General features: G+C 45.0%; 1 protein-coding gene across 1 annotated transcript in view; it reads left to right on the top strand.

Moving 5' to 3' along the window:
- Window positions 1-27,776, top strand: part of KCP (kielin cysteine rich BMP regulator) — a 622,724-nt gene that overhangs the window by 417,160 nt on the left and 177,788 nt on the right. Inside the window, exons 39-42 of the mRNA XM_078677796.1 lie at window positions 11,232-11,314; window positions 13,788-13,961; window positions 14,156-14,335; window positions 25,413-25,677. Of these exons, the coding sequence (XP_078533922.1) occupies window positions 11,232-11,314; window positions 13,788-13,961; window positions 14,156-14,335; window positions 25,413-25,677 (702 nt within the window). The remainder of the gene's footprint in view (window positions 1-11,231; window positions 11,315-13,787; window positions 13,962-14,155; window positions 14,336-25,412; window positions 25,678-27,776) is intronic.

The following is a 27,776-nucleotide window of genomic DNA, read 5'->3' on the forward strand; positions in this document are numbered from 1 at the left end:
TTGTGTTTGCTTTGTTCGCCCTAAGTTGGCAGGGTATGCCCAGACGTGGGTCCCTTGCTCACTTTGCCACTGGATTCAAGCTAGCCTGGCTGATGAAGGTTGTTACCCAGAAACCGGTCCCAGGATGCTTGTTTCTGGTCAGGGAAGACCTGGGTTGGCAGTTCTGGCTGGGCTGTTCCCATGACGCACAGGGTCAAGAATGATTTGCATATAGATGGGTCTGAACTGAGGTGGCGAAGTGGGCTAAAGAATGATGATGGAATCAACCTAGATCTCTGACTGGGGGTGAGTGTCTGAAATGTTTCAGCACTCTGTCCATCATCTCCTTGTGTTTGCTTTGCAAGGCACTGCAGTCCTCTTTTTACTACCGATTCTAGCATGGGTGAAACCCTCTAACCATCATTGTGAAACAATGCCGGGTTCCATCAGCAAATCCTCAGCTGAAGTTCTTCTCCCCATTTGAGCAACCCTGGTTAACTTATCACTGGATCAGGGCTGCTTCCCAGACTGTCTAAAAAGCTGTCAAATTTCCCCTCTCCTAAAAAAACAAGCACTGGGCCTTGACGACTTTAACAGCCTCCCAACTGTCTTCCCACATCCAGGGCACTAACCTCCTTGACTCCCTCTAACCTTTTCCATGCTCATGACGAGCTCAGCTCGTCATGAGCCGTGGAACGATCAGGTGCGGGGAGAATTCCCCTGCTGTGCTGAGCGTTCCACGGGAGCTGGTGCACCTGTGACGAGCTCAGCTCGTCATGAGCACAGGAGCGCCGTGCCTCATGACGAGCTGAGCTCGTCATGAGCATGCAGGCGCTGTGCGCGCCCCCCTCCCTCCCAGCACAGCGGGGGAATTACCCCCGCAGCGAAGGGGTTAATCTGGATTCTGTCAGGGCCACAGCACTGAGAATGTAACTTTGTAGATTGTGGATGACGACCTCAGCATCCTCAAAACTGGTAACTCCTGTCTACAGGTACTCCTCGACCTCTCCACTGCGTTCACACTGTAAACCTCTAGGCTCTGTTAGGCACCCTAAAGCATCAAATGAGTATTCATGGATGTTCTTAAATGGTTCACCTCATATCAATCATACCGCTCCCAAATTGTAACAATTGAGAATTCTGCCTCAGATCTAGTCAGCCTGTAACAAGGGGTCCTCCAAAGATCGATTGTCTCCCTAACCTTTATCAACCTCTGTGAGAAAGTGCCATCTTTCTTGCATTGGTATGCCCCCACTTTTTTCTGAACTGCTGATGTGCTTTGACTGAGTGTGCCCTGGGCTCCTGCCAACCAGGTACCCAGGGCCTGTGTTCCTTCCCTAAAACTGTGTTGAAATTAAAACCCAATTGGCATCTCTGGCCACCTGTCAGCCTCTAGTAAATGGTACCCTAGGTACCCAGGGCATGGTGACCAAAGAAGACCCCTTAGGGCTGCAGCACTAATTGTGCCACCCTCAGGGGCCCTGTACCCTGGCACCCACACACTGCCTTTGCAGGCTGAATGTCTAGGTGCAGAACTAAACAAAGAGTCGACATGACACACATCCCTGTGTGCCATGCCCACAGAACCCACTGCCCTGGCATACTTCAGTCACCCCTCTAGCTGTGTGCCCTATGCCAGAGGTGTGGGCACAGGTGCATAAGCCCTGTGCCCCTACAGTACCCAGGGCCATTCCTGGGCACTGTAAGCACAGTGATGCCATTAAGAGTATATGGTGCTGGGAGGTTGTCATTACGAACTCCCCAGCACCATAATGGCTACACTGAAGACTGACAAGTTTGGTACCAAACTTCTCAGCACATTAAACCCGCACTGATGCCAGTGTGGGATTTAATGTAAAATGCACCAGAAGGCATCTTAGAGATGCCCCCTGAAAACCTAACCTACAATCCACGTCTGGGCTGCGTGGCTGCAGAGGCTGCCACACAGCAGACATGTTTCTGAACCCCTGGGTGGAGAGCCCCCGCTCTCCTGGGCCTGCAACAATGCACATCCTGGGCGAGGTGATAGGTCTCCCCCCCCCCAGGATGGACAGGGAGAAGCTTCAAAGGCATGCTGCCTCTGTGAGCTTCTCCAGACCATTTGCTGTACTCAACAACTGCCCCCCACCGGTTCTGACCCCCACTCTGGCGGGAAGACTGTCTGGAAACCCTACATCAGGAAGAGGAGTGTGCCAGCCTGTGCCAACCCCACCCCTCAGGTGGGAGAGGCGAGGTGAAGCATGATCCCGGGCTCCGGCCTTCTTGAAGATGGGGAGCCCTGCCCAATCACAGCTAGGCTCCTGCCCCCCTCCCACAGGAGAGGAGCAGGCTAGGGGGTGTACTCACCCCAGGACAGGGACCTATTGGTCCCTGCCCTTGCCCTACCTGTAATGCCCCTAAATGTATTATTTTGGGGCACCCTGTACCTTCGTTCCTCGGATCCCGATAAGAAAAGAAGAAAGAAGATCAAGAAGAAGAAGACCCGCCGTGCAGCTGCTAACAACAAGACTACACCCACTGACTTGGCCCCAGCCCTACCGGCCTGTCGATCCTGGAACCTGCTCCTGCTTAATCCCGGCGACTCCTGCAGACAGCAACCTTGGGACACCCGGAGGACCTGCCTACCTTGACCCTCTTAAAGACTGGGACTCCCATAAGCAGAGGCTCCTCTTCAACAACCAACCCCTGGTGCCAGCCAGGAAGCTCAAGACCTGCCCACTCTGCACCCGCCAAGTCCGGCCCGTGTCCGAGTGATCCAAGACCACAAGGACGTCCCCCCGTGACTGGGACCCAAAGTCCAGTGCCCAAAGACCCTCCTCGACGAATCAGACGACGCCTGCAGCCTCAGAACCACGGACCCCTCCAACCGCGACCAGCCGAGGGTAAGAGTTCCCGACACCCAAAGACACCACTGCACCCGGCGCCCTGCGACCCCCTGTGCCTCCCTTTGGGGTACCTACCTCTTCTCCAGGATCCCAACTTACCTCTCGAAGTGGTGGTCGCACCTGAAGAATCACCATCCCCGAATCTGCAGCCTTTGTTTCCTTTTTACCTTTCACATTGAATAACATTGAGCACCCGACGGCTCAAAGGCACCCTGCATCCAGCCGCCCGAGTGCCCCTGGCAGCGCAACCTGTGCCCTATCCAACTTCCCCATTTGTCCTGAGCAAGTGACCAGGAGCCCAGCTCCCACAGCCGCGTGGCCTGCTAGCCAGCAGCCACCAACCGGAGGCCCCCTGCCCCTCATTGGATAACATTGGGCCTAACTGCCTCTGCACCCGGCCGCCCCTGTGCCGCTGAGGGTGAACCAACTGTACCTACCTGACCCTGGGGGACCCCTGAGTCTATGCCCAGAACCCTAACTTCCCCAGCCGAGTACTCACCTGGCAACCAGTAACTCACTTACCTGCCGTTGGATAACATTGACTGGTTTGACTCGAAAAATCATCTAAGTGCCTACTTTTGAAAACTTAAAATATTCACATAAAATCAACTGAATTCCGAATTCGGAAGTACTCACCTGCGATCAGGAGAGAAGCCAGTACTGCATCTTGTCGCCCAGTACTGAACCGCAAAAGTAATCCTAGTCGGGTTTACTAGTAACTTCAATCAATCAATCAAAGCATTTGTATAGCGCACTACTCACCCGGAGGGTCTCAAGGCGCTAGGGGAGAGGGGGTCCGCTACTGCTCGAACAGCCAGGTCTTGAGCTGCTTCCTGAAGGCGAGGTGGTTCTGGGTCAGGCGGATGTGGGTCGGGAGGGAGTTCCAGGTCTTGGCGGCGAGGTAGGAGAAGGACCTTCCCCCTGTGGTGGCTCTTCGGATGCGGGGGACGGCGGCGAGGGCGTGGCTGGTCGATCGAAGCTGGCGTTTGGGAGCGTAGAAGTTGAGGCGGCTGTTGAGGTATCCTGGGCCTTGGTTGTGCAGGGCTTTGTGTGCGTGGCTGAGGAGACGGAAGGTGATTCGCTTGTTGACCGGGAGCTAGTGCAGGTCTCTCAGGTGTCCGGAGAAGTGGCTGCGGCGGGGGATGTCCAGGATGAGTCGTGCTGAGGCGTTCTGGATCCGCTGGAGTCTCTTCTGGAGTTTGGCGGTGGTTCCGGCGTAGAGGGCGTTGCCGTAGTCCAGGCGGCTGGTGACGAGGGCCTGGGTGACCGTCTTCCTGGTCTCGGTGGGGATCCACCGGAAGATCTTGCGTAGCATTCGTAGGATATTGAAGCACGATGAGGAGACGGCGTTGACTTGTCTGGCCATGGAGAGGGAGGAGTCCAGGATGAAGCCTAGGTTGCGTGCGTGGTCTGTTGGTTTGGGTGCGCTGCCTAGGGCGGGGGGGCCACCAGGAGTCGTCCCAGGCGGAGGGTGAGGATCCCAAGATGAGGACTTCCGTCTTGTCAGAGTTCAGTTTCAGGCGGCTGTTCTTCATCCATTCGGCTACCTCTCTGAATTTTCTCCATAGGAATCCATTGTGTGCTTTTCTGTGAAATGTCTTCTTCGTGTCTACTTTTGAAAACTTTAAATATTCTTTAAAAATCATACCATCGAAATCAGCGGGTAGGGTTGCCCCTATTAACCCAATTCAATTCAATTCAATTCAATAGATTTATATAGCGCGCTACATACCCAGAGGGTCTCAAGGCGCTTGAAGAGGGGTGGGGAATTACTTGTCAAATATCCACGTTTTGAGTTGCTTTCTGAATGCTAGGTGGTTCTGAGTAAGGCGAAGGTGAGTGGGAAGTGAGTTCCAAGTTTTAGCTGCTAGGTAGGAGAAGGATCTACCTCCCATGGTGGTTTTGTTGATGCGAGGTACAGTGGCACCCATGGTATTTGCGGAATCCCAAAATCCGTAAGGACCTCATAAAGGCTTTAGATGATTATTTTACAGATAATGAAGGGTCGGTGTCCTCTTTGGTGTCTCTTTGGGAGGCATTTAAAACGGTCATCAGGGGTCAAGCATTATCATTAATAGCTGGAGCCAAGAAAGAAAAGAGTAAAGAGATTGTTGAGGCGGAGACTGAGAATGGTAGGCTGGAGGAGGAATTGGAGCAGGGGGTAACACATGCAAGCCTACATATTCTGAGCCTAAAACAACATGCTTATAAATCTTTGGTTACTGATAGGGCTAGAGCTCTTGACAGGGAATAGAAGGGAAGACTTTACGATCTCGGAGATAAGGCGGGGAAACTGGTTGCTTGGTTAGACATGAGAGATAGGACCGGGCGTGTGGTCCCAGAACTAGTTACAGATGAAGGGGACTTGCTTACTGACCCCCAGAGTATTGTCAATGGCTTTGCGGCATACTTTCAAACTGTCTATGCCTCGGTTTCGGATCGACCGGAGGAGGACTCCGATTTACTGCTTCGGGATATACGGCTTCCATGTTTGTCTAAGGAGGATAGTGATTTTATGGATAGTTCCCTAACGGTTGATGAAATAGCTCAAGCCATTCGCTCATTAAATTCGGGCAAGGCACTGGGACCTAACGGGCTCCCAATCGAGCTGTATACGCTCAGACCAGATAAGCTAGCTCGTTACCTTAAGGGCATGTTTGTTGAGGCCCGAGAGAGGGGAGTCCTGCCGGGGGACCAGAGAGTGGCGTCGGTGGTGGTAATTCATAAGGAAGGTAAACCAAAGACTAAATGTGCTTCGTATAGACCTATTTGTTTATTAAATGCAGAGCCCAAAATATTAGCCAAGGTTTTAGCTACTAGACTGATAAAAGTGATTGGTGATTTGGTCCACCCGGACCAATCAGGCTTTATTCCCCATAGAAATACGGCCTTGAACCTATGCAGGTTACATGGAGTAATAGCCAGAGCTCATACTCTACAAGAACCAGCCATGATCGCTTCTCTTGACGCAACTATGGCCTTTGAGGGAAACATCCTTTACAATGCAACTTTTACCACGCAGTGCCTTTACGACGCAACTTTTACAACGCAAACCATTACAACGCATTGTGCTGGGGGGCGCTCTAGGATAGGGAATAGGTTTAATTTACTATCCAACACCTTCCCTACTATCCACGGGGACTGGAGTTGGAATAGTAAATTAAACTATTCACTATCCAGCGCCCCAAAGCACTATGCGTTGTAAAGGCATGCGTTGTAAAAACAGCGTTGTAAAGGCATGCGATGTAAAAGCATGCGTTGTAATGTCATACATCCGGCCTTTGACACCGTAGAATGGTCCTATTTATGGGCGGTCCTGGCGAAATTCGGATTCGGACCCAATTATATTGGCTGAGTGCGTTTATCATATGCTGAGCCGCACGCCCAGATAGTGGTCAATGGCCGGGTCTCGGCACTTTTTCATTTAGGTCGGGGCACTTGGCAGGGTTGCCCTCTCCCCTCTCCTTTTCTCACTGGCTTTGGAACCCCTGGCAGCTTGGATCTGCTGGGAACCATCAATCCGTGGAATATGGTGGTCCCCTGAGTGGGAAGATCGGATCTCCTTATATGTGGATGATATTCTGTTTTACCTGACCTCCCCTCGGAAGTCCCTCATAGTGGTTTGTGATGTTCTAGCTTCTTTTGGTAAAAACTCCGGACTCCATATTAATTGGGGGAAATCTATTTTATATGTCCTTAAGGGTGAGGTTCCGGTTCCGGTTCCTCCGAGAAAGTGTCCCATCCAGATTAATACGAGTGGATTCAAATACCTGGGTATTTATGTCTCCCTGGATCCGACAGCCAGATATGTTGAAAATCTTCTTCCCCCGTTGCAAAGGCTTAGGAGTGATTCCGCTCACTGGTGAAGGCTTCCGATCTCATTGTTGGGCCGGGCAGCCCTTTTCAAGATGATGTCTTTGCTCCGCTTCCTTTATGCCCTTCAGAATACCTTAGACGTAGTGCCTGCTAGTTATTTCTGTGAGGTGGAGGGGCTATAACGTAGTCTGTTATGGGAGGGGAGGCCCCGTATTGCTCTTGCCAAGCTGACGGTTCCATGGTATGACAGAGGTATTGCCCTCCCAGATATCAAGCGTTAATCCTGGGCTTCCCAGCTGGCTGCGATTAACCATGGAATATATGGGCCCGTGGCCGATCCTGGATACGCTATGGACAAGTGGCTCCTCCCGAGGGGTAGTTATAGCAGGGCACTATATTCTAGGCCGATGAGGCTTGATTTGACGGGACCTACTAAACTTGCTGTAAAGATTTGCCATGATGCCACAAGCTCTTTGGGGTGAAGAGACAGGCTGACACTAGCAACCCCACTTTTTGACTCGGAACGATTGGGTAAGCTTTGGAACACAAAGGAATTTGATAAATGGGAACTGATAGGGATTTCAACTATAAAGGATATGTGGGTCAAGGGGCGGATTAAATCATTTGAAGAAATGCAGGTAGAATTTGAACTTTCAGGTTCTGAATATTTCCGATATGTGCTAATTCGACATTCGTTAATGGCGGCCCTGAGAATGGAGGTAGATATACAGGAAGCATCGCCCCTTGAGGATAGAATCCTAGATGGTCATCTCCCCGAAACGACGATCTCCCTGATCTATAAGAAACTAATCAATAATAGGGCTGATCTACTTAAGGAACTGAGGGATAAGTGGACACGGGATGGAATAGAATTGGATGATGAAGACTGGCAATCAGCTGTATCCTCCCCAAAAGTGGTCGCTATTCCTGCAGGGTTGCGACTGGTACAGTTGAAGATACTACACAGGATCTATGTCACGGGTCCCCGCCTTGTACAGATGTAGGTGTTGGGAGTTGGACTGTGTAGACGTAAGTGTGGGCTAGTGGGTACATCCTCCCATATCATTTGGGAGTGCCGATACATAGCCGAGTACTGGGGTAAGATTCATGATAGTATTCGGGAGGTTACGGGTGTCTCCTTGTTACCGGAGGCACGCAGATGCCTTCTTAATATTTGGGAACCCACTGATCTTAACTCTGCACAGACACAGTGGACCACACTGGGCTATATGATTGCGAAAAGAAACATTGCCCAACAGTGGGGTGCCGAATTGCCTCCCACCCTTGACAATTGGAAAAATGACTTAGACTGGAGTATGTTCCGAGAAAAAACTTTGTACTTGGCGAGAGGACGTCCCAGAAAATGGGAATCAATTTGGGATCAGTGGAGTAAATATAGAGGGGAGATTTGTGTACCACCTTGAGACTCTGTATTTGATGTTCCCCCATCCCCGTGAAGTTTTTGATAAGTATGTGCTTTGGTTCTGCTCCCCCCTCTCCTTTCAGGATGTATTGCAGAATGGTAAAGCGATTCTTCTGTATTGTGTCCTTTTTGTTTGATGCCTTGATTCAATAAAAAGAATTTTAAAAAAATTCATACCAAATACTGAAACGTAATTACTTACCTGTTTTAAGCTGAGACCCCAGTGCAGGACCTAGGAGCCCAGTACTGGATTACAAAAGTAATGAGATCGTACTTTACCTGCAACCTGAATTTTCTCCCATTGGATAACATTGCCAGATTTCTGTTGAAAAGTGTGAACTTTTAAAATAGCTTTATATTCCTGAAATATCACTGCAATAACTAAAACGTTTTTACTAAATTGTTTTCAGCTTAGACCCCAGGACTGAATCTAGGATCCAGTCCTGGAACTACCAAAGTAATCTACAAAGTAATCAATTGTGTTTATATAGAAAAACCCATTGAGCTCAATGCTAAATTGTGTGTAGAATTGTGTTGCCTACTGCAACACCTGTACCTATGGTGTTTACAAAGTTTATTGCCTTTCTGCAAAGTACTCATCTGAGACCTCTCATATTGAGAACAGTATATTGTGATACCTGTTGGTTCTAAAAATAAAACAACTATATCTTTGATATAAAAACAATTGGCCTGGAGTTCAGTCTTTGAGTGTGTGAAACCTTTTGCTGACTGAGTGTGTACAACAAATGCTTTACACTGTCCTCTGGTACTGCCTTACTGCTCGACCAAGCTACCACTTCAGAGAGTAAGGTCACACCTGGCTTTAACCTCTGTTATACCTCTGGGGTTTGTGGACTCTATACACACTGTACCTTACTTGGGTCCAGTATATATAGAGCCACATTCTCACAACCTCTACCTCGAATGCCTCTGCATGATCTTTTCCACATGTATGCCGATGACACCCAAATTTACCTGAAGTTCTCTCGCCCAAAACTGTCAGTGACTTGTGACAGAAACTACCTCACAGTGTCGGAGCATAACATGTGAGGTAGATCTGGAAACTAATTGCTATTAAGACAAATCGGAGACACCGGAAGCGCTCTCTACTGCCACTACTTCCCAGGAGATGAAAATGGTGATTCCATGGAAGTAGATCCCTTTCTGCAAAAGCAGATGAGGTCAAGCAGAGGACATGTAGAAAAGGAATGGATCTTCAGCACGCTATGGTTCCATATATGGATGTGACCATCCAAAAACAGTGGTACTTGGGGATAACATGGCGTAATAGCCGGTACCAGAGCTTGTTAGCAGCTTTAAAATGCAGTACAGGAAAAGGTAAGAGTTAATAATTTATATATAATTCATGGGAGCCTGTAATTCCAGTATAAAATCATGTCTCTAATTTCCTTATTACAGCCATGTTGCGACATCTCTAGTCACCTTTAATAAATAAATGAAATACCTCCTCAACTGTAATAAGTTATTACACTTGAGTTGAGTTCTGACTTCACAAGGCCTGCTGACAGAGCTAGCAACCAATGTGAAAAGCAGGTCACACAGCATAATTAATGCTGCAGTTCAGTTTAAACAAGGAACTGTGAACAGTTTTTTCCCTTCTGACATGTTTTGTTAAAAAGAAAAGGTGACCATCAGAAAGGAGGTATTTATGAGAGTGTTTTTGTCCATGCTTTAGGTCATTGCAGGAAAGAGAATTTCTGATGTTTGTACACAGTATGAGCCACATACGTTTTTTACTGAACGTACATTAAACTGATTCTAATATCTTTTTGCAAAACTAGTAACTGATTTTTGGTAGGTTTAATTTGTCAGTATAGATTCTGCTTTTATTCTTCTTGTCTGCAATGAACATGAAAGAGCAAGACACCAAAGATTTAAGTGGTTTTGCGAAGGGTGATGACGTGACCATGTGCTGTAAGGAACAAAAAAATCTCTCTGCGTACATTCAGAGTTCCATGACCCTTTAAAGGAACTCCTCTGTGGCTCACAATTTCCTTTTAATGTATGGCAGGAAGTACTTTATCACATATATTATACTGTAAACATGCAGGTACTTTACTTATTATATATCTCACAGGCCACCACTTAACCATTCCCATTAGGCGTGGAATGTTCTAGCCTCAACATTCAAAAGAGACATAAGAAAAAATAACAGGGGAACAAAACATGCAAACAACCCCAAGGGAAGAGAAAAGGTACAATCAATAACCATGCATTAAAACATAACATCTTGGAATGACTACGCAAACAATAAGCATCAAAAAATGTAACAATTAGGCTGGGCCACTTATATACTTGAAATATGAGTTTGGTTAGGATATAATGGGCATGAAGCTCAGTAATAAGTAGGTTTTGCCCCCCTTTTAGTTACAATCCAGTAACCAAGAATATGAGCTTGGAAATGCATCCCTACCCTTGTCATCCTCATTTCTCATTCACCTAAATGTGATTATTATACTACCCAACCTAATTGAATTTCTGTACACAGTGCTCAGTCTCACAGATGTTGAATTTGTAATGTAGATATACCTTAATCCCGCTCTTCCATACTGATTACTATCCATAAAACTGCACCAGTCTACATTGCTTTTCATTTTCTGAAACCCTTAGTCAGAAATTTCTTCAGTTATGCCAAGCTGTAATCCTTTTGGAAAGCTTCTTGGTAATGCCACAATTGATACATGGCCTGGTACTGGTTCATGATGTAGTGTCCTTAAAAGAGGTGTGTGTTCAGCTCTTTCGTAAAGCGGAGCTGGGTTAGAGCATCCTAAAGGACACAGAGATGCCATTCCAGATCTTGGCTCCATAAATATAGAAGGCTTGTTGAATTATTATTTTCTTTTTTGCACTCCTTTGTCTCTGGTATGATGGTGTGCCAAGAACCACCCGAGATGGTAAACTTGTAATGCCAGAAAGTGCAAGTGATGACATAGCCTTGCAGTATGTTTCTTCAAACAGCTAGAGTGAATGAAGATGATCTGACTATTCAGATTCAAACCTTCAGTTTTTATATTGTAAGTAGGGACAAGTAGTATGTTCGCAAACATATCTGAAAAAAGTGAGGATGGAATACTGTCTAATTAGCTACACTTTCCCCATTCTTTTAGGCTGCCATTTTGAAGGGACAGACTATGCAGATGGTGTGATCTTCCCCTCACCAACTGGTGGATGTGAGCAGTGTCGATGTCAGGTATGTGGGCTGGTGATGCAGAAGCAACAAAGCAATCACAGCAACAAGTGTTGATAAGTTTCCTACTTCCCCCATAAGTAGGACTGAAAGAGCAAGCTCCTCTCTGATGACTTGTTAACTTCAACCCATTCTTTCTTTAACCTTTCAATAAAAGCTTGCCCTCGTTTTGCAAGGAGCACATTAATAATGTAAACATATTTTCATTTTAGTAGATTATGAAGCAATAGGTTAAAATGAAAAGTAAAATTAAACGTTGAGTCAACGGAAAGTAAAAGTGCTGCAGACCTAAAGGATAGCTGGATACGGTAGGAGAAAGTTCAACATTCTAGGTCTCAGAACAATGAACAGAAAGCAAACAAGCATAGCACATTCACACTTGTTTACACAGTTTCAGACAGATATAGAAGAATGCTAAATTACAAAGGCAGCAACAGAGAGGCAGAGAGAATTAGGGGCTTCTCCAATATTGACTCTTCTAGAGATTAATATTCTGTATTAAACGCCCCCTGGTATCAGTGAGAATCTGGATGATGGGGCATCGAAGAGATGCGGGGGAGGTATTCATTGGAGAAACTGTGTGAAGGATTTCAATACAATATCTGTCAAAGGGAGATGCTGGACATGCGTACCTGAGATACGTACCATTTTCAATCGGAGGATTTTCCAAAGGATTGCCACTCATTGATGTAAGCCATACTGATGAATTGTAGAGACAAGTCTGTAGTCATGTCATTGCAGTGCATTGTGGTATATGACTGTATTTTATATTATAGGGTTCAATCTATATTTCAAAGGCAGGCAGCAGAGAGCTAGAATGTTACAAACCAGTATTTGAAGTGGGTTGAGACGAACACATGGGAACGGGCCAACATGTCTTCCTGTTTCGCTCGTCTTTATTCTGTCCTGTTAAGTAATTCATATTTTGATTGCTCTTGGCAGGTCGTAGAAGGTGCCCTTTTAGACTTGTCTCTTACATGAGAAAATACTGTCCATTCCCAAATTGTGGGGTAGTCCCTGGTTTGGAGAATGCAAATTAACTAATGAAATGCTTGCAGTGTTTAATCTGTTCATAGCAAAGACTGAAATAAGCAATGTCTTGGGAAAACTGACTGGCACAATGGTACTTTTGTTATTGTTAAGAAGATAAATCTTCCACTCCCAGAGGAGTTTGGTAAATGCTCCTAGGAGATTTGACTTTTTTCCCATTACATGCTTGGGTTTTATTTCCACTCAACAGAAAATGAAATTAGAGTTATCCATCTATCAAATCATAGTTCGGTCTAAAAGATGATTCAACTCTGTATCTTCCATGCATCTTTTCGTCAGAATGCACAAACCTTATGGTTGGAATCCAACATGGGTGACACACTGTACTATCTCCCACTGTTTCAATCAGTGAGCACGTGGGCAGCTGGAAAAATGGGAAAAGACCACCAAAGAAAATAGAGATACTGGACTACACCACTTTGACTCAAAACCTCTGGACACTGATGTCTGAAGTCTGTAGTGGGTGTCTATAGATAAAGAGATATCTTTAGTTACTTGAAAGTTATGCACTTAACTGTAATTGTGAAGTGAAATATAAAAGTGGTATTACTATGTAACCAGCTCTCTATATGTTTGTATGGAACTTGTAATTTCTGAAACTGAATCATATAACTCTAAAACCTTACTCTTTTGGCATATATACACATTATGAGCAAGATATTCCTGACTTAAGAATCCTTCCATTCCTTTCACAGGATTAACTTCAAGTGTAATGTGACAATCCTACAGGCTTTAGGTGTTCATATGAAATATTAGTGTGCTTCCATCATGCAACTAGACTTTCAGAAATACTTCTGTGTATTCCCACTATCCTTCAAATAAATTCAAAGGAAGCAACTGTTCTTTGCACAGGAAATCCTGCATCCTCATACCAAGGTCCTAACTGCACGAACATTGTATCACACTAGCCTAGCAAAGACCCCTTTGGTCACGGAGAAAGTTATACCCAGATACCTAAAACGACTACCACATTTTCATACTATGGGAGAATTCATGGCCTGTTGAAAAATGTGCATTTTGTACACATGGGAAGCCTCAATCTAGGCAGCACCAGTACTCTGTAGGGTCTGCCATCATTTAGTTGCCCTCAGATGGACTCATCTGGAGTGGGTTTAGAGTATCGCTACCCTACACTTGTCGAGTCTTAAGAGGCAAGCAGTACCTCTGGCTTGCATCTTAACGCCTCTGTTTTTTTGAATTGCGAATACCATTTAAATAATCTTCAAGAAGATGGTATTCCCCAGCTGGATTTGTCCATGTGAGATGGTCAGTGCTTGATATACACTGTTCGAAGACATGTCATCTCAGTAGATTTAGAATCACATTGCACTACTTCAGAGTAAGGTAGGAGATGCAAGGATATCTGACAAGTGTCCTTGGAGTGACAGCTGATGTAAATAACCTGCTGCAATTCTTTCTTCTACAGAGAGGAGAGGTGACATGTGGCCCAAAGACATGCTCAAAGGCACACTGCTCCCACCCAACTTTGGACCCCTGTCGGTGTCATGTCTGCAGCGACTGCAGCTTCCATGGGAGAGACTGCAGGAATGGGGAGCGGTTTCCAGATCCGAATGACAGATGCAGATACTGCACATGCCTGGTACTATGAAAGCATTTGGGGAGCTGTGTTTACCTTTGGAGTTAATGGATGGGTCATACATCATTCAGTCTAAGGGCATGTTTGGAGACAGGGGGTCAAAGACGTGGGTGGCCGATAAGGGTGCCTAGTTCTGCATAGTTCTGTTCGAGCTGCTGTCATTATAAGTAGCATAATTGTTTGCTGATCTTTCTCAGAATGGAGATGTGACCTGCGCACCTGTGACATGCCCACCTGTTAGTTGTCATCACCCTGTCACCTCACCTGGAGAGTGTTGCCCCGTGTGCACCGGAAGATGCAATTACAATGGGCAACCCTATGAGAATGGAGAAGCCTTCCCATCTCCTGTGGACAAATGTGCAAAGTGTACCTGTCTGGTGAGTGTGAAGAGGAGTGAGGGGAGGGCAATGAGAATTGACCTTGGTTCTTTTGCACTTAACATTCTGGAAAAGGCAATTGTGGCATAAAGAATGGTATTCTTTTCTTAATAGAAAAATTCTGAAAAACGTACATTGGAAAGTGGTGCAATGTATTTGACAATAACAAATGGCTGCCAGCCAGGGCCGGACTGGCCATAGCGGGTACCGCGCAATACTCCGGTGCACCCCCCAGGTGGGGGCTGGTTTTGGGCCCCTGGGGGCCATTTTTGTTACAGGGCCGTTTTCGCAGCCTAGCTGCAAAATCAGCCCTGTAACAAAATCGGCCAATAACCGGCCCAGGCAAAGAGCTCGGCGGCACCCCCAAGCCCTGGTGGTGGCCGGCCGAGTACTTTGCCAGGACCGGTTTTGGTTCTCAGTCCGGCCCTGCTGCCTGCAAATGAGCGGAGACTATATTTTAGCTTTTGATTGTTGCAAATATTGTTCCACCACAATAATTATGTTAGTATCAGATCAAACTAGTTGAGTCTAAGAGTCAGTTTTGTGGCAACTCAGTGAGGGCAGAGTTAAGAAAGATGAATTTGTTCTCAGTAGCTTTACAATATAACTTCTATTCTCAGGTAGAGGATGACCACGAACTTCAAATTGTTCACTTTTTAAATGTCAAATGATATAAGGACTCAGGCTGAATTAAGTCAGGATGAAACAGATTTCCAGTTCTTCACATATACACACACATATATGTCAATATAACATTGTACTGTAAAATGTTGCAGAGGAACTTGAAAGGAGGATGGAAAGGAGTGCAATTGTTAGAACACAGAAGCTATTTAATGGATCAAGAATGTTCCTCTACCTAAAAAAAATCTGACACCTTACTTGCAGCAGATGCTCAGATACTCTTGCATACTCGCAGGATACCGAACCCAGACCAAAGAAGTTAACATGTCCCAATCAGACTCCCCATCTCAGCCGATGATGAACGTCGACCAGTCACCACCACACCATTACTCCTCAACATCTCATCCTTGACTAATCCTGTAGAGCCATATTTCACATCTGCAGATGCAGTCTAATCATAAAGTAATAGACCTATTTGTAGGAACCAGCCTCTCCAACACATTTTGCAATAAAACCATTATTGCAACCATATTCATCCTCAATAAAAACAAATTCACCTTCCAATCTAACAACTCTCATGGGTTTTCTAGAGTTTAACTATCTGTTTAGATTTTTCACTTTCCCTTCTCTCTCTGTACAGTCTACAACCATGAGAACTACTTTTTAAATATTTTATACATTAGCTTGAGTCACTTTGCTCACAACATGATTTGCCAAAACCTTATCCCATACTGCAGTCACGGCCCTAATACATGGTTACACATCCAAATGTAAGATCATAGAAACTGGTAAGAAATGCTTGTGTTCATTTAAAAATCTAGCCATCCCCTAAGAGACTGATTGCTTCCCATTGTAAGCACTTTCATTTTCTTTGCAGCTAACACTGCCAGTAGAAACACACTTAAGGTACCTCGTAGAGTCCTTTTGTATCAAAATGGCTGATAATCAATGGCAAAACGCACTTTTTTTATTATTCACTCTGGGAAAGTTTATTTGCACACATTTCTCACCAAACTAAACCAGTCCATAGCACTTCACTTTTGACATTTACCCTTTCTTACAGAAACAGTTGATATCACATGTTAACATCTGCCCTTATAAAATGTAATCCACTGTCTTCAATCCAAAGTCTAAAAGAAAGTCCATAGTGTTATGATTTTATCATGGGCTTGCATAGTCTTACAATAATTTTACTGATGTTTAGGACAAGAACTGAGGGCTTAGTATTAAATATACATTTGAAATGAGTACCCTGAAAATATAGCCAGAAATCCTTAACAGCCTGCATAAATGAAGTGTGTCACAAGGTCAAGACAGCGCAGAGGCAATTAGTATTTTTGTGGATTTGTATTAGTAGCAAAGACAAGAGTGTCCTTCTTTATGACTTTCCTGGAAGAGTTAGGATTGTTGGTTCTTGGAGGGAGCAAGATGGTCCCTGTGTGATTCCCTGTCTCACCGCCGCCTGCGCAACGGGTTCTTACGGCCGTCAGCTATGTGGCCTGACCGGGTGTTACTGCCTTGCTGGGATCAGTCAACGCCGGGCTGCTGCTCTGGGTGCTTTGGTGGACTCTTTCGATCACGAAGAGCTCGGCATTTTCTAAAAGACGCAAGAACACTGAGGAGATCGTCAATTTTGAGACGCAGCATTGGAACGCTGAGAAGCCTGACAAACTTGAGACTCGGCGCTGGAGGGAAACATTGTATCACGCGAAGCCTCCCTTTCTACTCTGGTGAAGGTTGGATTGAGCTGCGGTACTCCCTGCGTGGCTGGAGCGGCCCGCTTGCCTGTTTGGTCTTTTCCCTGCCTGGCTGCTTTCTCTGGCACTTGCAATACTTGCTGATCTCCTTCCTGACTGGTGAGTTAATCATGTCTTCTCGCGGGGTCCAGGGGGTAAAACGCAAGACTCCAGCTAACCCCAGTTCCGGTACCTCAACTGCAATGCTTCACTCTTTGGATGCAGACGTAAACCCTAAAAGCAAGCGAGAGACTGTGGGCCCTACGAAAATATCAAATAAACCTGCTGGTGGGGGGGCCTAAAAAGATGGGGGTTCCTCTCAACTCTCAGTTGCTAAACTATTCTCTGTCATGGGGGTGGCGATCAACGCAGGTCCTGCCAATGGGGGAAGACTTTCAAACGATGGCGATGGCAGGATTGAAAATGACTCAATAGAAACAGTTTTGTCTAGCTCAGCCAAACTTCCTGAGGTGCAGATTGAGCTTCAACCTATCCCTCCTTTATCTGGCTTACTCGGCTTGGAGCCTGGTTTGACAACCCAAAACCAAGGGCCTCATAAAGACACCTTTAATTTTAATTCGGACATCCCTGCTCTTCCTGCAGAGACTGACACGCTGACCATCGCTGGCTCCAGCTTGTTTCTAATCCCCAAAGACCCTCAGGTTCCTGCTGTTTGGGGCCCCTCGTCCTCCGATGCCATGGACACAAAAGGTACTATTGTTAGTGCTAGTGCTCAATGGCCACCAAATCCTGGCTCTACAGATCCCCCTGGAGAGCACTTTTTTTCTGTCTCAGACGGCTCAAATTCTCCGCCCGAATTAAGCTCCTCTTCTTCCAGTGATTGCGACCTCTCTGAATCTAAATTCAGTAATGCCTCTAAAGGGAGAAGCACGGTTTAAAAACAGAAGCACCAGGGGGCGAAGAGTAGGGGGAAGAAGATGGATAAGAGAGAGCAGCTCAAATAGAACTACTCTGGGTCTCACCTCTCTTTTTCCTCCAATGGCGAACCTGCAAAAATGGCCTGTGCCCTACAAGATCAAACTGCAGAACCTTCTTTGGCTGCTATACTGTCTTCAATTAAACAATTTCAGGAAGAAGCCAGGGTAGACAACCAGCAGGCTAAATGTTCTGTTAAAAAATTACAGGGGGGTCTTCGTAAACTTAACAAAACATGTTCTGACATTTGTGAAAGAGTGACCATGGTGAAAGGCCGAACTGAATGCCTTGAATCGGAAGTCGTAATACTCTAGAACCAATGCTCCTCTCAGGGGGATCAAATGACAGACGTCATGTGGAAATTGGAAGAATATGAAAATAGGCAACGCCAAAATAACCTCTGCCTTCTTGGGATTCCGGAGGGAGAAGATCCCCGGTGCTACATCATAAATCTTCTCAGGGGGGCCTTTCCCGAACTGACCGAGTAGTGTTGGGAACACGAAATCCAACGAGCTCACCGCTTCCCTTTTACACTAAAAAAGCAGTCTGGTAATTCTAATGAAGCCACAAGACCTTGAGCCTTCTTGGTTTTCTTTGAGAACTTTGTATTAAGACAGCTAATTTTTGATCAAGCTCAACAGTACTCTCAGAAAAGTTTTTAGGGGGTATCTTTCTTCGCCGAACCAGACTTTTGCCATACAACTGTGGAACGAAGATGGCGTCTTCGCCAGTTAATCGTCCCATTTCAACAACTGGGAGCACAGGTCTTCCTCATGAATCCTGCTAAGCTGAAGGTCATACTGATTGGCGCCTCATGTGTTTTTACTTCAGAAATTAGTGCTCAAGAGTTTCTCACTGGAATTATAGCCAGAAAAATGCCAAGCTAATGCTATTCTCGGTTTAGTGTGGTTCTAGCTAACCTGTGACTAGATAGTTTTGCTCTCTATTTAGCATTCCTTATATATTTTGCTTGTTATCTTCTTCTCTTTTTTGATAGCTCTGGTTCTCTCCTTTGGGTGTGGTTGGGTCCAGGCTATAGGGATGAACAATCCCCCTTTTGGTCTTTTTTAGCTAAAATTTGTAATGGCCTGACGTCTTAATATAGGTCGCAAGCTAAACATAGGCTTTTCTAACACGGCAAGGGACGGGTGGCGGGGTGTTACAATAGGTATCCATCATTCAGGGTCTTCCTGATTGCTCATTTTTTTGGGGGGAGGGGTTGGAGGTTAGAGTAGGGCTGGAAGGGGGGGTGGGTGTCCAGGGGGGGAAGGCTGAATACAAAGTAGCTGCTTTTGTTTTTTGCTATGCTCAATGTTTAATGTATACGAACAGTTAAGTGTCAAAGGTATATCCAGATTATCTTTAAATTTGATACGGGCTATGTTTCTGCGCAGTTCAGGCAGACTTCAGTGTGTCTGATGTGCTTCATTTATGCTGACTTTATGACTCATGGATTCAATAGGGATTATTTGTATCTTGCACACACTTACCTAAAGCGTTTCATTATGGGGCTTTTTTTCTTTAAAATCTAGATGAACCTACAAATTTTAAAATCATTTCTTTGAATATTTGTGGGTTGAACGACTCTCGAAAAATGCAGAGGGTAGCTCAGAGCTTACGGTTAATGGGGGCCAACATTGTGTGCCTTCAAGAGACACACATAGAAGGCTCTCAGTTGCATCTTTTAAACACTTTGGGATACAAAGTTTATTGGGGGTACATCGCAAGAAACTAGAACTAGGGGTGTGGCTATTTTAGCACGCCATAATTGCTTACCTCAAACTACCCGAGTCAAACCTGACCCCCAATGAAGATGGTTGTTTGCAGAATGCCATATAACCCCCACCTTTTCATTCACCCTCTGCTCTATATATGGAAATGCTTTGGATGACCCTAGCGTTCTAGATTGTGTTTCAGCAGAATTGGCACATTGGCTCCTCCCTGTCATTTTATGCGGGTACCTTAATATTAATCTACCCTGCAACTGGCGGTCAAATTCACAAGTTCAGCTGACTACTCGCAAACCCAAAGTGCTTCAAGCCCTTAAAAATCTTATGCATATTCATGGGCTCGTCGATGCCTGGTCTTATTTAAATCCTACTCTGCCAGGCTACACATTTTTTTTCTCACCTCACAAGTCTTTTGCGCGCTTGGATTTTTTTCTGGGTTCCTCCTCTGTCATTTATAATAGTGAAATTGATTTACTTCCCCGCATTTTTTCGGACCATAATCCCTTAGCCTTCAATATTCAGAGTCTGATTACTCGCAAGGAATTCTCATCCTGGAGTTTTGAGAGAGCACTCCTGCTAGATGAAAGTTATCAGACTCATATGAAGCAGTGGATACAGTCCTTTATTGATATAAACCTAGACTCAGCTCCCGTTATGGTAGTCTGGGACACACTAAAAGCCTGTGCTTGGGCCGAAACCTTACAATTTTCATTGAGGAAAAACCGGCAGGAGATGGCAGAGCTGATGGAGCTACATGCAAAATTAGCAAAATAAGAAGAAAACCTCATTTTGGCTGTTCAAGCGAAGGGGGAGATAGATACGGCTCAACTCGCAGTGCGGCTGCCAGGGCTGAGATCTGCTCAATTCTGGACGAGAAAGCCCCTTCCAAGTGGGCTACTACACAAGAAAAAGCATATGAGTGTAGCGAAAGGATCGGCCATCAGTTGGCAATGAGAATGAGACAACAGACCACCTCTGATGAAATTAAACAAATTAGGACTTCCTCAGGGGTTATGACTAGCAATCCAGAAGAAATTCCCACAGCCTTTTGCAAATTCTTTCAGGGCTTAAACTCAGAGGAAACTGCGATAGCTCAGCCAGATGAGCAATCTGAGCTCGACCGCTACATGGACCCAATTGTGCTCTCATCCCTCAGTAGAGACGAGCGGGAGCAACTTGAGGCTCCTCCCTCCTGGGATGAAATTGCCAAGGCCCTGTCCAACCTACCAGACGGAAAAAGCTGCCGGGCCTGACTGTATCCCAGTTGAATTTTATAAAGTTTTTCTTCTCCAAATCAAAGATATTTTCAGTGCTGTAGTGACGCAAATCTTTTATGGTGCTACTTCTCCTCAATCCTGGTCTATAGCCAAGATTATTGTCTTTCCCAAAAAAGACAAATCTCCAATAGAAATAGGCTTGTATCGCCCTATCACTCTTATAAATGGTGACTCAAAGGTAAAATCTTTGCCTCACGGCTCTCGGTCAGAATTGAAGGCCTCGTGTCCAGGTGGCAGCATGGGTTTATTCCTGCCAAAGGCACTACTGAGCATATTCGGTGGGTTATCACTCTGCTTGACGCTGCACAAGTTTCAGGGGACCCGATGGCTGTAATACTTCTAGATGCCGAAAAAGCATTCGATTGGGTCTCCTGGAATTTTCTCTGGGGTGTCATGCAGAAAATGAATTTTGGGCCTAATGCCATCCAGGCCATTCAAGCACCATACCTTACCCCTATGGCGTGTGTTTATTAACGGGACTCTAACAGAACAAATAAAAAACTTGCGGGGGACCCGACAGGGCTGCCCCTGCTCCCCATTACTCTTTGCTATGTAAATCGATCCACTTATTAAAAAACTTGAGGGAAACAAGGGTAGACAAGCAGTGAGTAGATTTGGCCTAGTAACTAAAATCATGGCCTACGCCGATGATTTGGCTTTGGTTACACCCTATCCCGAGAAAGCTATTCCTGAAATCTAGGCCAATGCCCAATTCTTTGGTTCTGTATCAGGATATAAACTAAATAAAGGGAAAACGCAAATTTTAATCCACAAAAGAATCACCTGGAACGATGGAAGAGTAGTGGCCAAAGCTAAATATTTGGGCATAGACATCTTGGCTGATACCGATCTGATAGTCGGCCAGAATATGGACCCTCTTGTCTCAGAGACAAAGAAAGCCTTGAGCGGTTTAAACAACTTAAATCTTTCCATCGTTGGTCGCTGTAATGTGCTAAAAAAAAAGTCCCCTAAAATTCTCTCCTTTTTTAGAGCCATACCGTTAGAGTTTAACAAACCAACACTCTTAAGACTTGACAGGTTATTTTCTCAGTTTGTGTGGGCATTCTCCCAACCTAGGAGGGCATACAAGTTCCTGTCCTTACCTCCGGAAAGAAAGGGGTGTGCGTTACCCAATTTAAGAATTTACTATAGGGCTACTGTGTTACAATCATGTCCTATACTACTGCAAGACTCTCCCCCAACCCCAGCGATAGGTCTACCCTCACCTTTCAAACTTTTGCTCGGTCCTGACGCCTGGGGTTGCTTGTGGCGCCAGTTGGAATTTGGATATTACAGAAGGGTCAAACTCAAGACCCTGTTGGGGGTATACAAGGTTTTCACTGCCGTTGGCAAGAATTTAGGTATTGGCAGATTTAATTTTTATACGCCTATCAGGAATAATCCCAACCTACCGGATATTTGTAGACCATCGTACTTACAAACATGGTTTGATAAGAGTGTTAAGAAACTAGATGACCTTTGTTCACCGCAGGAGGTTCTTCCTTTTGAAGAACTTCAATCTGTCTACAATCTTGACAATAGTGACTTTTTTAATTGTCCTGCTATTAAGTCCTTTTTCCTTTGGAAGACTGGGGGGCCCTCAGGCTTCGCTAACTGCGAATTGATTGGGAAACTTTGTGGGATTATACCTCCACACATTGGTATTATTTACAATTTTCAAGATAGTTTAATGCCCGATGATCTGTCTATAGTATCAACTAAGTGGCAACAAAAACTGAATATTTCTAACAATGCTTTTAGCTTAGCGCTTAAAACCTCCCAAAATGATTTGCTGTCTGCTAGTCTTCAGGCGCAATTTTATAAAACCTGTTTTTTTATATATTTCACTCCCTTTAGGATAGCGAAATGGGAGACTGGGAAAGGTACACACTGTCCGCGCTGTGCAGAGTTTGACGCTGACTCAATCCACATGTTCGTTACATGTGATAAACTGGGACCGTTATTACATAAAATTCAATCCTTCCCAGGTCAAGTGCTACTCAAAAATGTACTTCTAAAGCCCTCCATTGTCTTACTTGGCATACAGAGCTCAATGGACAGAAAGAATAGGGGGCCTTAATATTCGTCGCCATGGCCACCTACAGGCTGTGCATTGCGACAGCCTGGCTGGACCCTGATCCCCCACTGTTCGCGCATTGGCTTGCTTGGTTTTACTCAATCTTCTCTCTTGAAAAAGCAATCTATTCCAAAAAGGGTCACCGGGCAAGGGAAAAAGAGTTAATCATCTGGGAGCCTCTTACTTGCTGGTTAAACCGGTCAAACCCCGAAGCAATCGAAGATAGTGCTTAAAGATTGTCTCTATCCAAATTAGGAAACTTTTTTACTTGAATGTATGCCACTCCGTCTTTTTTGCTGAATTATTGCACTGGTCACTTTGTCCGACGCTTCCTGCTACATTGTTTAATATATAATCTGCTTTGGCGCTTTCCCTCTTATGGATGTACTGTTGCACTGGTCACCTTAGCTTATGCTCCATGCTATAACTATCAATTTGTATCCTTGTTGTGGCGCTCTCAGTCCGATGAAGTGTTGGTGCACTGGTCATTTTATCATGTGATTCTAGCCAATGTGTTGACATTTTTTCGACCTAATTGCTCGTTGAAGCATTTTATATTGTATTTGGATACCTTGGACTTTGACACTTCTGCTCTAACATGATTTATATGAATAGGCTTTTGATGATCTGACACTCTTTGTAAAATCTCAGCCGGGTGGAGGGGTAGGGGGGTTGCTACACATTGTATTTTTCATTTCCTATGTTATGTATTCTGTGTTCACTGCATATTAAAAAAATAAATAAATAAATAAAATAAAGGATTGTTGGTTCTTCTCTCTGGGCTGCTAACCTCTTATATACCAGATCCATGACACTTTTCGCATGGTCTTGAGTCTTCCTGGTTTGCAGGATGTAGTATTTTAGACATTTAGTTCTTAAACCCTTGACTGTTAGAGGCAATAACATAATCTTTTCTGTCTCAACCATTGAGCTTATAACTAGTACCCTAACTGGATCTCCACTGGTGACCTTTACATCTTCCCTTGCCACCATTCTTCTGTACCCCTTTGGGAAGAAAACAATAATGCAGTGTTTGTCCGGGTGCCAGTGTTATACTATGTTATGTTCTTTTACTGAGATTTCTGTAGCAGTACATTGCTGTTAAGATGACATTGCAGAGCTGTCAGAATTTGGGCAACTTCATGCCACAGTCTCTGGAATTCGATCATTGAGCCGGGTCTGATTTCTGATTGTTGTGTTAGATCATCATGGGATTCTTTGATTGTTGAGTTGATTTAATTAGTAGGTGTTATAGGATTTTAGACTTAGGATGATCTAGGACATTATCATGCTTTATGGAGTGGACAAGTAAATTCATATTCCTAACTTCTTTACAAGAGCATGTAAGGCTATGCCAGACTTCAATAAGCAGAACTGTTTAATTGAATCAATAATCCTATGTAGTAAGGACAACCTGGGAAAACGAAAAAAGATAGTAGTGATCATCATTATTAGTGCACTCATTTTTTTACTGAAATGCTTCATTCACCAAGCATATTTGGAAGTACATTTGAAGCTACAAAATGCGTTCTCACACGCAGAAAGATGTAACGCAAAATGAATTAAGGCATAAAAATCTTGTAAAGCACAAAAAGATACGCCAAGGAACCTCCCCATGCTAGAGATAATGCAAGCTAAACAAATGGAAGACTAATCAAGATAAAAAATCTAGGTTTACCGTTTTTTCGGACATCATAATGGTAGGTGCCATACGCTGGTTAACTGGGAGAAGGTACCAGTGTTTGGCGGGTAGGAAGGACGCCTACCTGTTCTTGCATGCCAAAACGTAAGTACTGTGAGCAATTTAATTTTTGAAGATCTTAAAACTGTCACCGGACTGTACAAATGCACCATCCTTTAAAACTAGAACCTTTTCAGTTAATGCTCTGTAAGTGATCTTAAAAAGAACCTTCTTATGATTGGGGAGCCACTGTAAGGCCGTGGAGGTGACTTTGAACAAAAAGGTGGTTTGTTAGTTTTAAGACTAAGCAAGGCACAGCATTATGTACTGTCTGTAGTTGTTGAATGACATATTTCAGGCGCCCTAGGTAAAGTGAGTTGCCATAATCCTTATCCAACCTAGATGTGTTCCCTACCTGTATGATGGGTTTCCAACAGACCACAGGTAGAAAATCACAAACTTTTCTAAGGGTTTTCAAAAGAACAAAGCAGGATGAGCTAACTGTCATAATCTTAGGTGTAAAAGGCAAGCCTTGTTCAAAGAGAATTCTAATGTTTCTGGTTTTGGTTGAAGGAATAGAAGCTTGACCTAAATCCAAAGGCCACCATGAATGGGACCAAATGGTGTCAGGCGTTCCAAAAAACAGAATCTCAGTTTTAGTTAAATTAAATTGCAGATAGCTCTTAGGCATCCATTTATCAACCGATGATAAGCAATCTTTAAAGAGCGCCTGTGAGTTAGCGACTTGCTCAGATCTAGACAAAGGGAGCTGTGTATTGTCTGCATAGATGACGATTGAGAAACCAAAGAACAGCACAATATGGGTCAAAGGTGTTTAGTACACATTATGCAGCGCCAGGCTACGTCAAGAACCCGGACGGACTCCCTGTTTAAGATGGAAAGTAGTGGAGCATAGAAAAGTTGGGTTCACCTGACTGTCAAAATACGGCTGTCAAAAAAGTGCTATGGACTGATTAGCAGCCTGATGTATCTAATTCTCTTGTTACATCCTTTTCCAGAATGAAGTGGTGACATGCCTTCGTAATCCATGTGCTCAGCAGTGCACCCATCCTGTCCCCTCCTCCTTGTGCTGCCCCACCTGTGACAGCTGCTTCTTCCAGGGGCAGGAATATGCCAATCGCCAGACCTTTACTTCGCCATCTGATGCCTGCCAGCGCTGCAGCTGCCTCAGTGGCAATGTACTGTGCACCACTCTGGTGTGCCCACAGACCACTTGTGCCAGTCCCATTACCAGACCAGGCCAGTGTTGCGCAGAATGCCAAGGTAAGTCATTTTCATGTGAAACTCCTCTAATAACTGTTCACAGGTCCATGTAGTATTGATTAACACATCAGGGTCAGTATAATGGAAAGTGTCCTGGGGACACCACAGGCATGTGTGCCCGCTTTGCGCGTCCCCAGGGGCACTTTGATATTACAGAAAGGGCCACAGATGCTTGTGCAGCGCTTTCCGTAAATCTATCAGTTTTTGTCTCTGCGCCCACACCATATTATAGAGGTGGGCACGAGGCAAAGAAGCTGTCAGGGGGGGCACTGCCAGTGCGCCATCTAAAAGTGATGCACAGTCACTGCGCCCCCTGATAACAGTCCTCTGGAGGGGGAAAGAGGATCCTATGGAGCCCCCAGACATCTCCTTGCAGGTGGGTGCAGTCACTAATCTCCCTTAAAAGTGCAGGTGGGTTGCAGCCTTCACAGTGAAACACGAGCGGCTGCTTATCTTATCGTAGCCCCTAGAGTCAGAAAAGCCAAGACCGGTGGCCGTCGTTTTTCGGTTCACACGGCCAAACATTGGAACCATCTACCACGAAGACTCAGGACAGAACCGAACTACCTCCAGTTCAGAAAAACCCTAAAAACCCTCCTTTTCCCACAGACATAATTTCATTAGACGGCTGAAACCCTTGGAGAAACAGGTCAGCGCTGGGATGCTCTTTGAGTTACTACGCGTTTTATAAAACTTTTAAATAAATAAATAAATAAATAAATTTCACTTGAATGCGCTGCCCTCAGGACAGCATGACTGCTTGGCTGCCGTGGGGGAAGTGCATTCAATATAACATGGAGCATTGTCCTTGTTTGCACAGGGTGCACCTTTGAAAAGTGCGCCCAGTGCAAACAAAGAAGGCGCGCAGTATTCTGTAATATGGGCCATGGGCCCAGATTATGGAAAATGCCCCAGGGGCACAACGAGTATGTGCGCCCACTTGCTTGCTCGTGGGGCATTCTCGTTTTACAGAAAGGGCCGCAGACACTTGTGCGGCCCTTTGTGTAATATAGAGCGTTGGCACACATATAGCACCAGCGCTATCACCAGAGGGTGTTCCCTCATTTGTATGGGGGCGTGACCCCATGCAAATGAGGGAATAGCTTTACTACTGCGCTCACGCAGTATTTTGGATGTGGGTGCTGAGGCAAAGCAGCTGTCAGGAGGCGTACTGAGAGTGCACTACCTAAAACGTGGTGCAATGTCAGTGCGCCCCCTGATGGCAGACCTTTGGGTCTGGGGAAATTGGGTCCTATATCACAGTACTACCTGTCTACCAGTGAAATTGTCTCAGATGTTGAAAATTCACTAAGCATTCATTCTGAGCAATGAGCGGACAAGCACACAGTAAACCCATCCCACTCATATGCCACCCACACTTATTAGTATTCTGTGAACACCTGAGAATGTGGAGTTATGTACTGTGAACCTCTTCTAGATTCACATCCTTTGCATTATTCTGCCATCTTGTGCTTGTGTCTGTAAACATTATGAAGAGGTAGAAGTTTTCACTTTAGGCATCAGTGATCGGTGGAGACTGTGAATTTCAGTGTAAGACCACAGTGCCCATGGGTGTAACCTCTATTTTAAGACTCTTTTTTTCTGCTCATTGGAAGCAAAAAATCTTGCTGCGAGTATTGAGTTTAAGTACAATGGAGAAAATTGGTATTGGACACTTGACGGTGAGGCAAGTGCACAGAGGAGACAATGCTGAATTAAACCCAGAGGAGATTTCACTGTTAGGAGGTCAGAGAATGTGCTTTCCGGGGGTTTCGTTTATCTTGGAGGCCTTTTGATACCTTCACTTTAGGGGCCATGGAAAAACACAACTTTTAAATGTTGCTCGAAGAGCCACAGATTATTTGCTGGATGGTCATAGGAAATGCAATCCCTGCCTACCAAAGGACTATACATTTGAGATCTGCAAGGCTGGTGCCTTTTTAAAACGAGTACTCTAAGAATAAGTGTATAATGTTTGGCATATCATTCTATGGCCTACACTGAAAAACACAATTTAGCCAAATTAGGCCAGTCTGATGGAGACGGCTCTAACTCTTTAGAGTATATTAATGCACAAAGGGAACAAAGTTGGACATCAA

Source organism: Lissotriton helveticus, chromosome 1_1 (assembly GCF_964261635.1).
Source record: "Lissotriton helveticus chromosome 1_1, aLisHel1.1, whole genome shotgun sequence".
Classification (NCBI taxonomy): domain Eukaryota; kingdom Metazoa; phylum Chordata; class Amphibia; order Caudata; family Salamandridae; genus Lissotriton; species Lissotriton helveticus.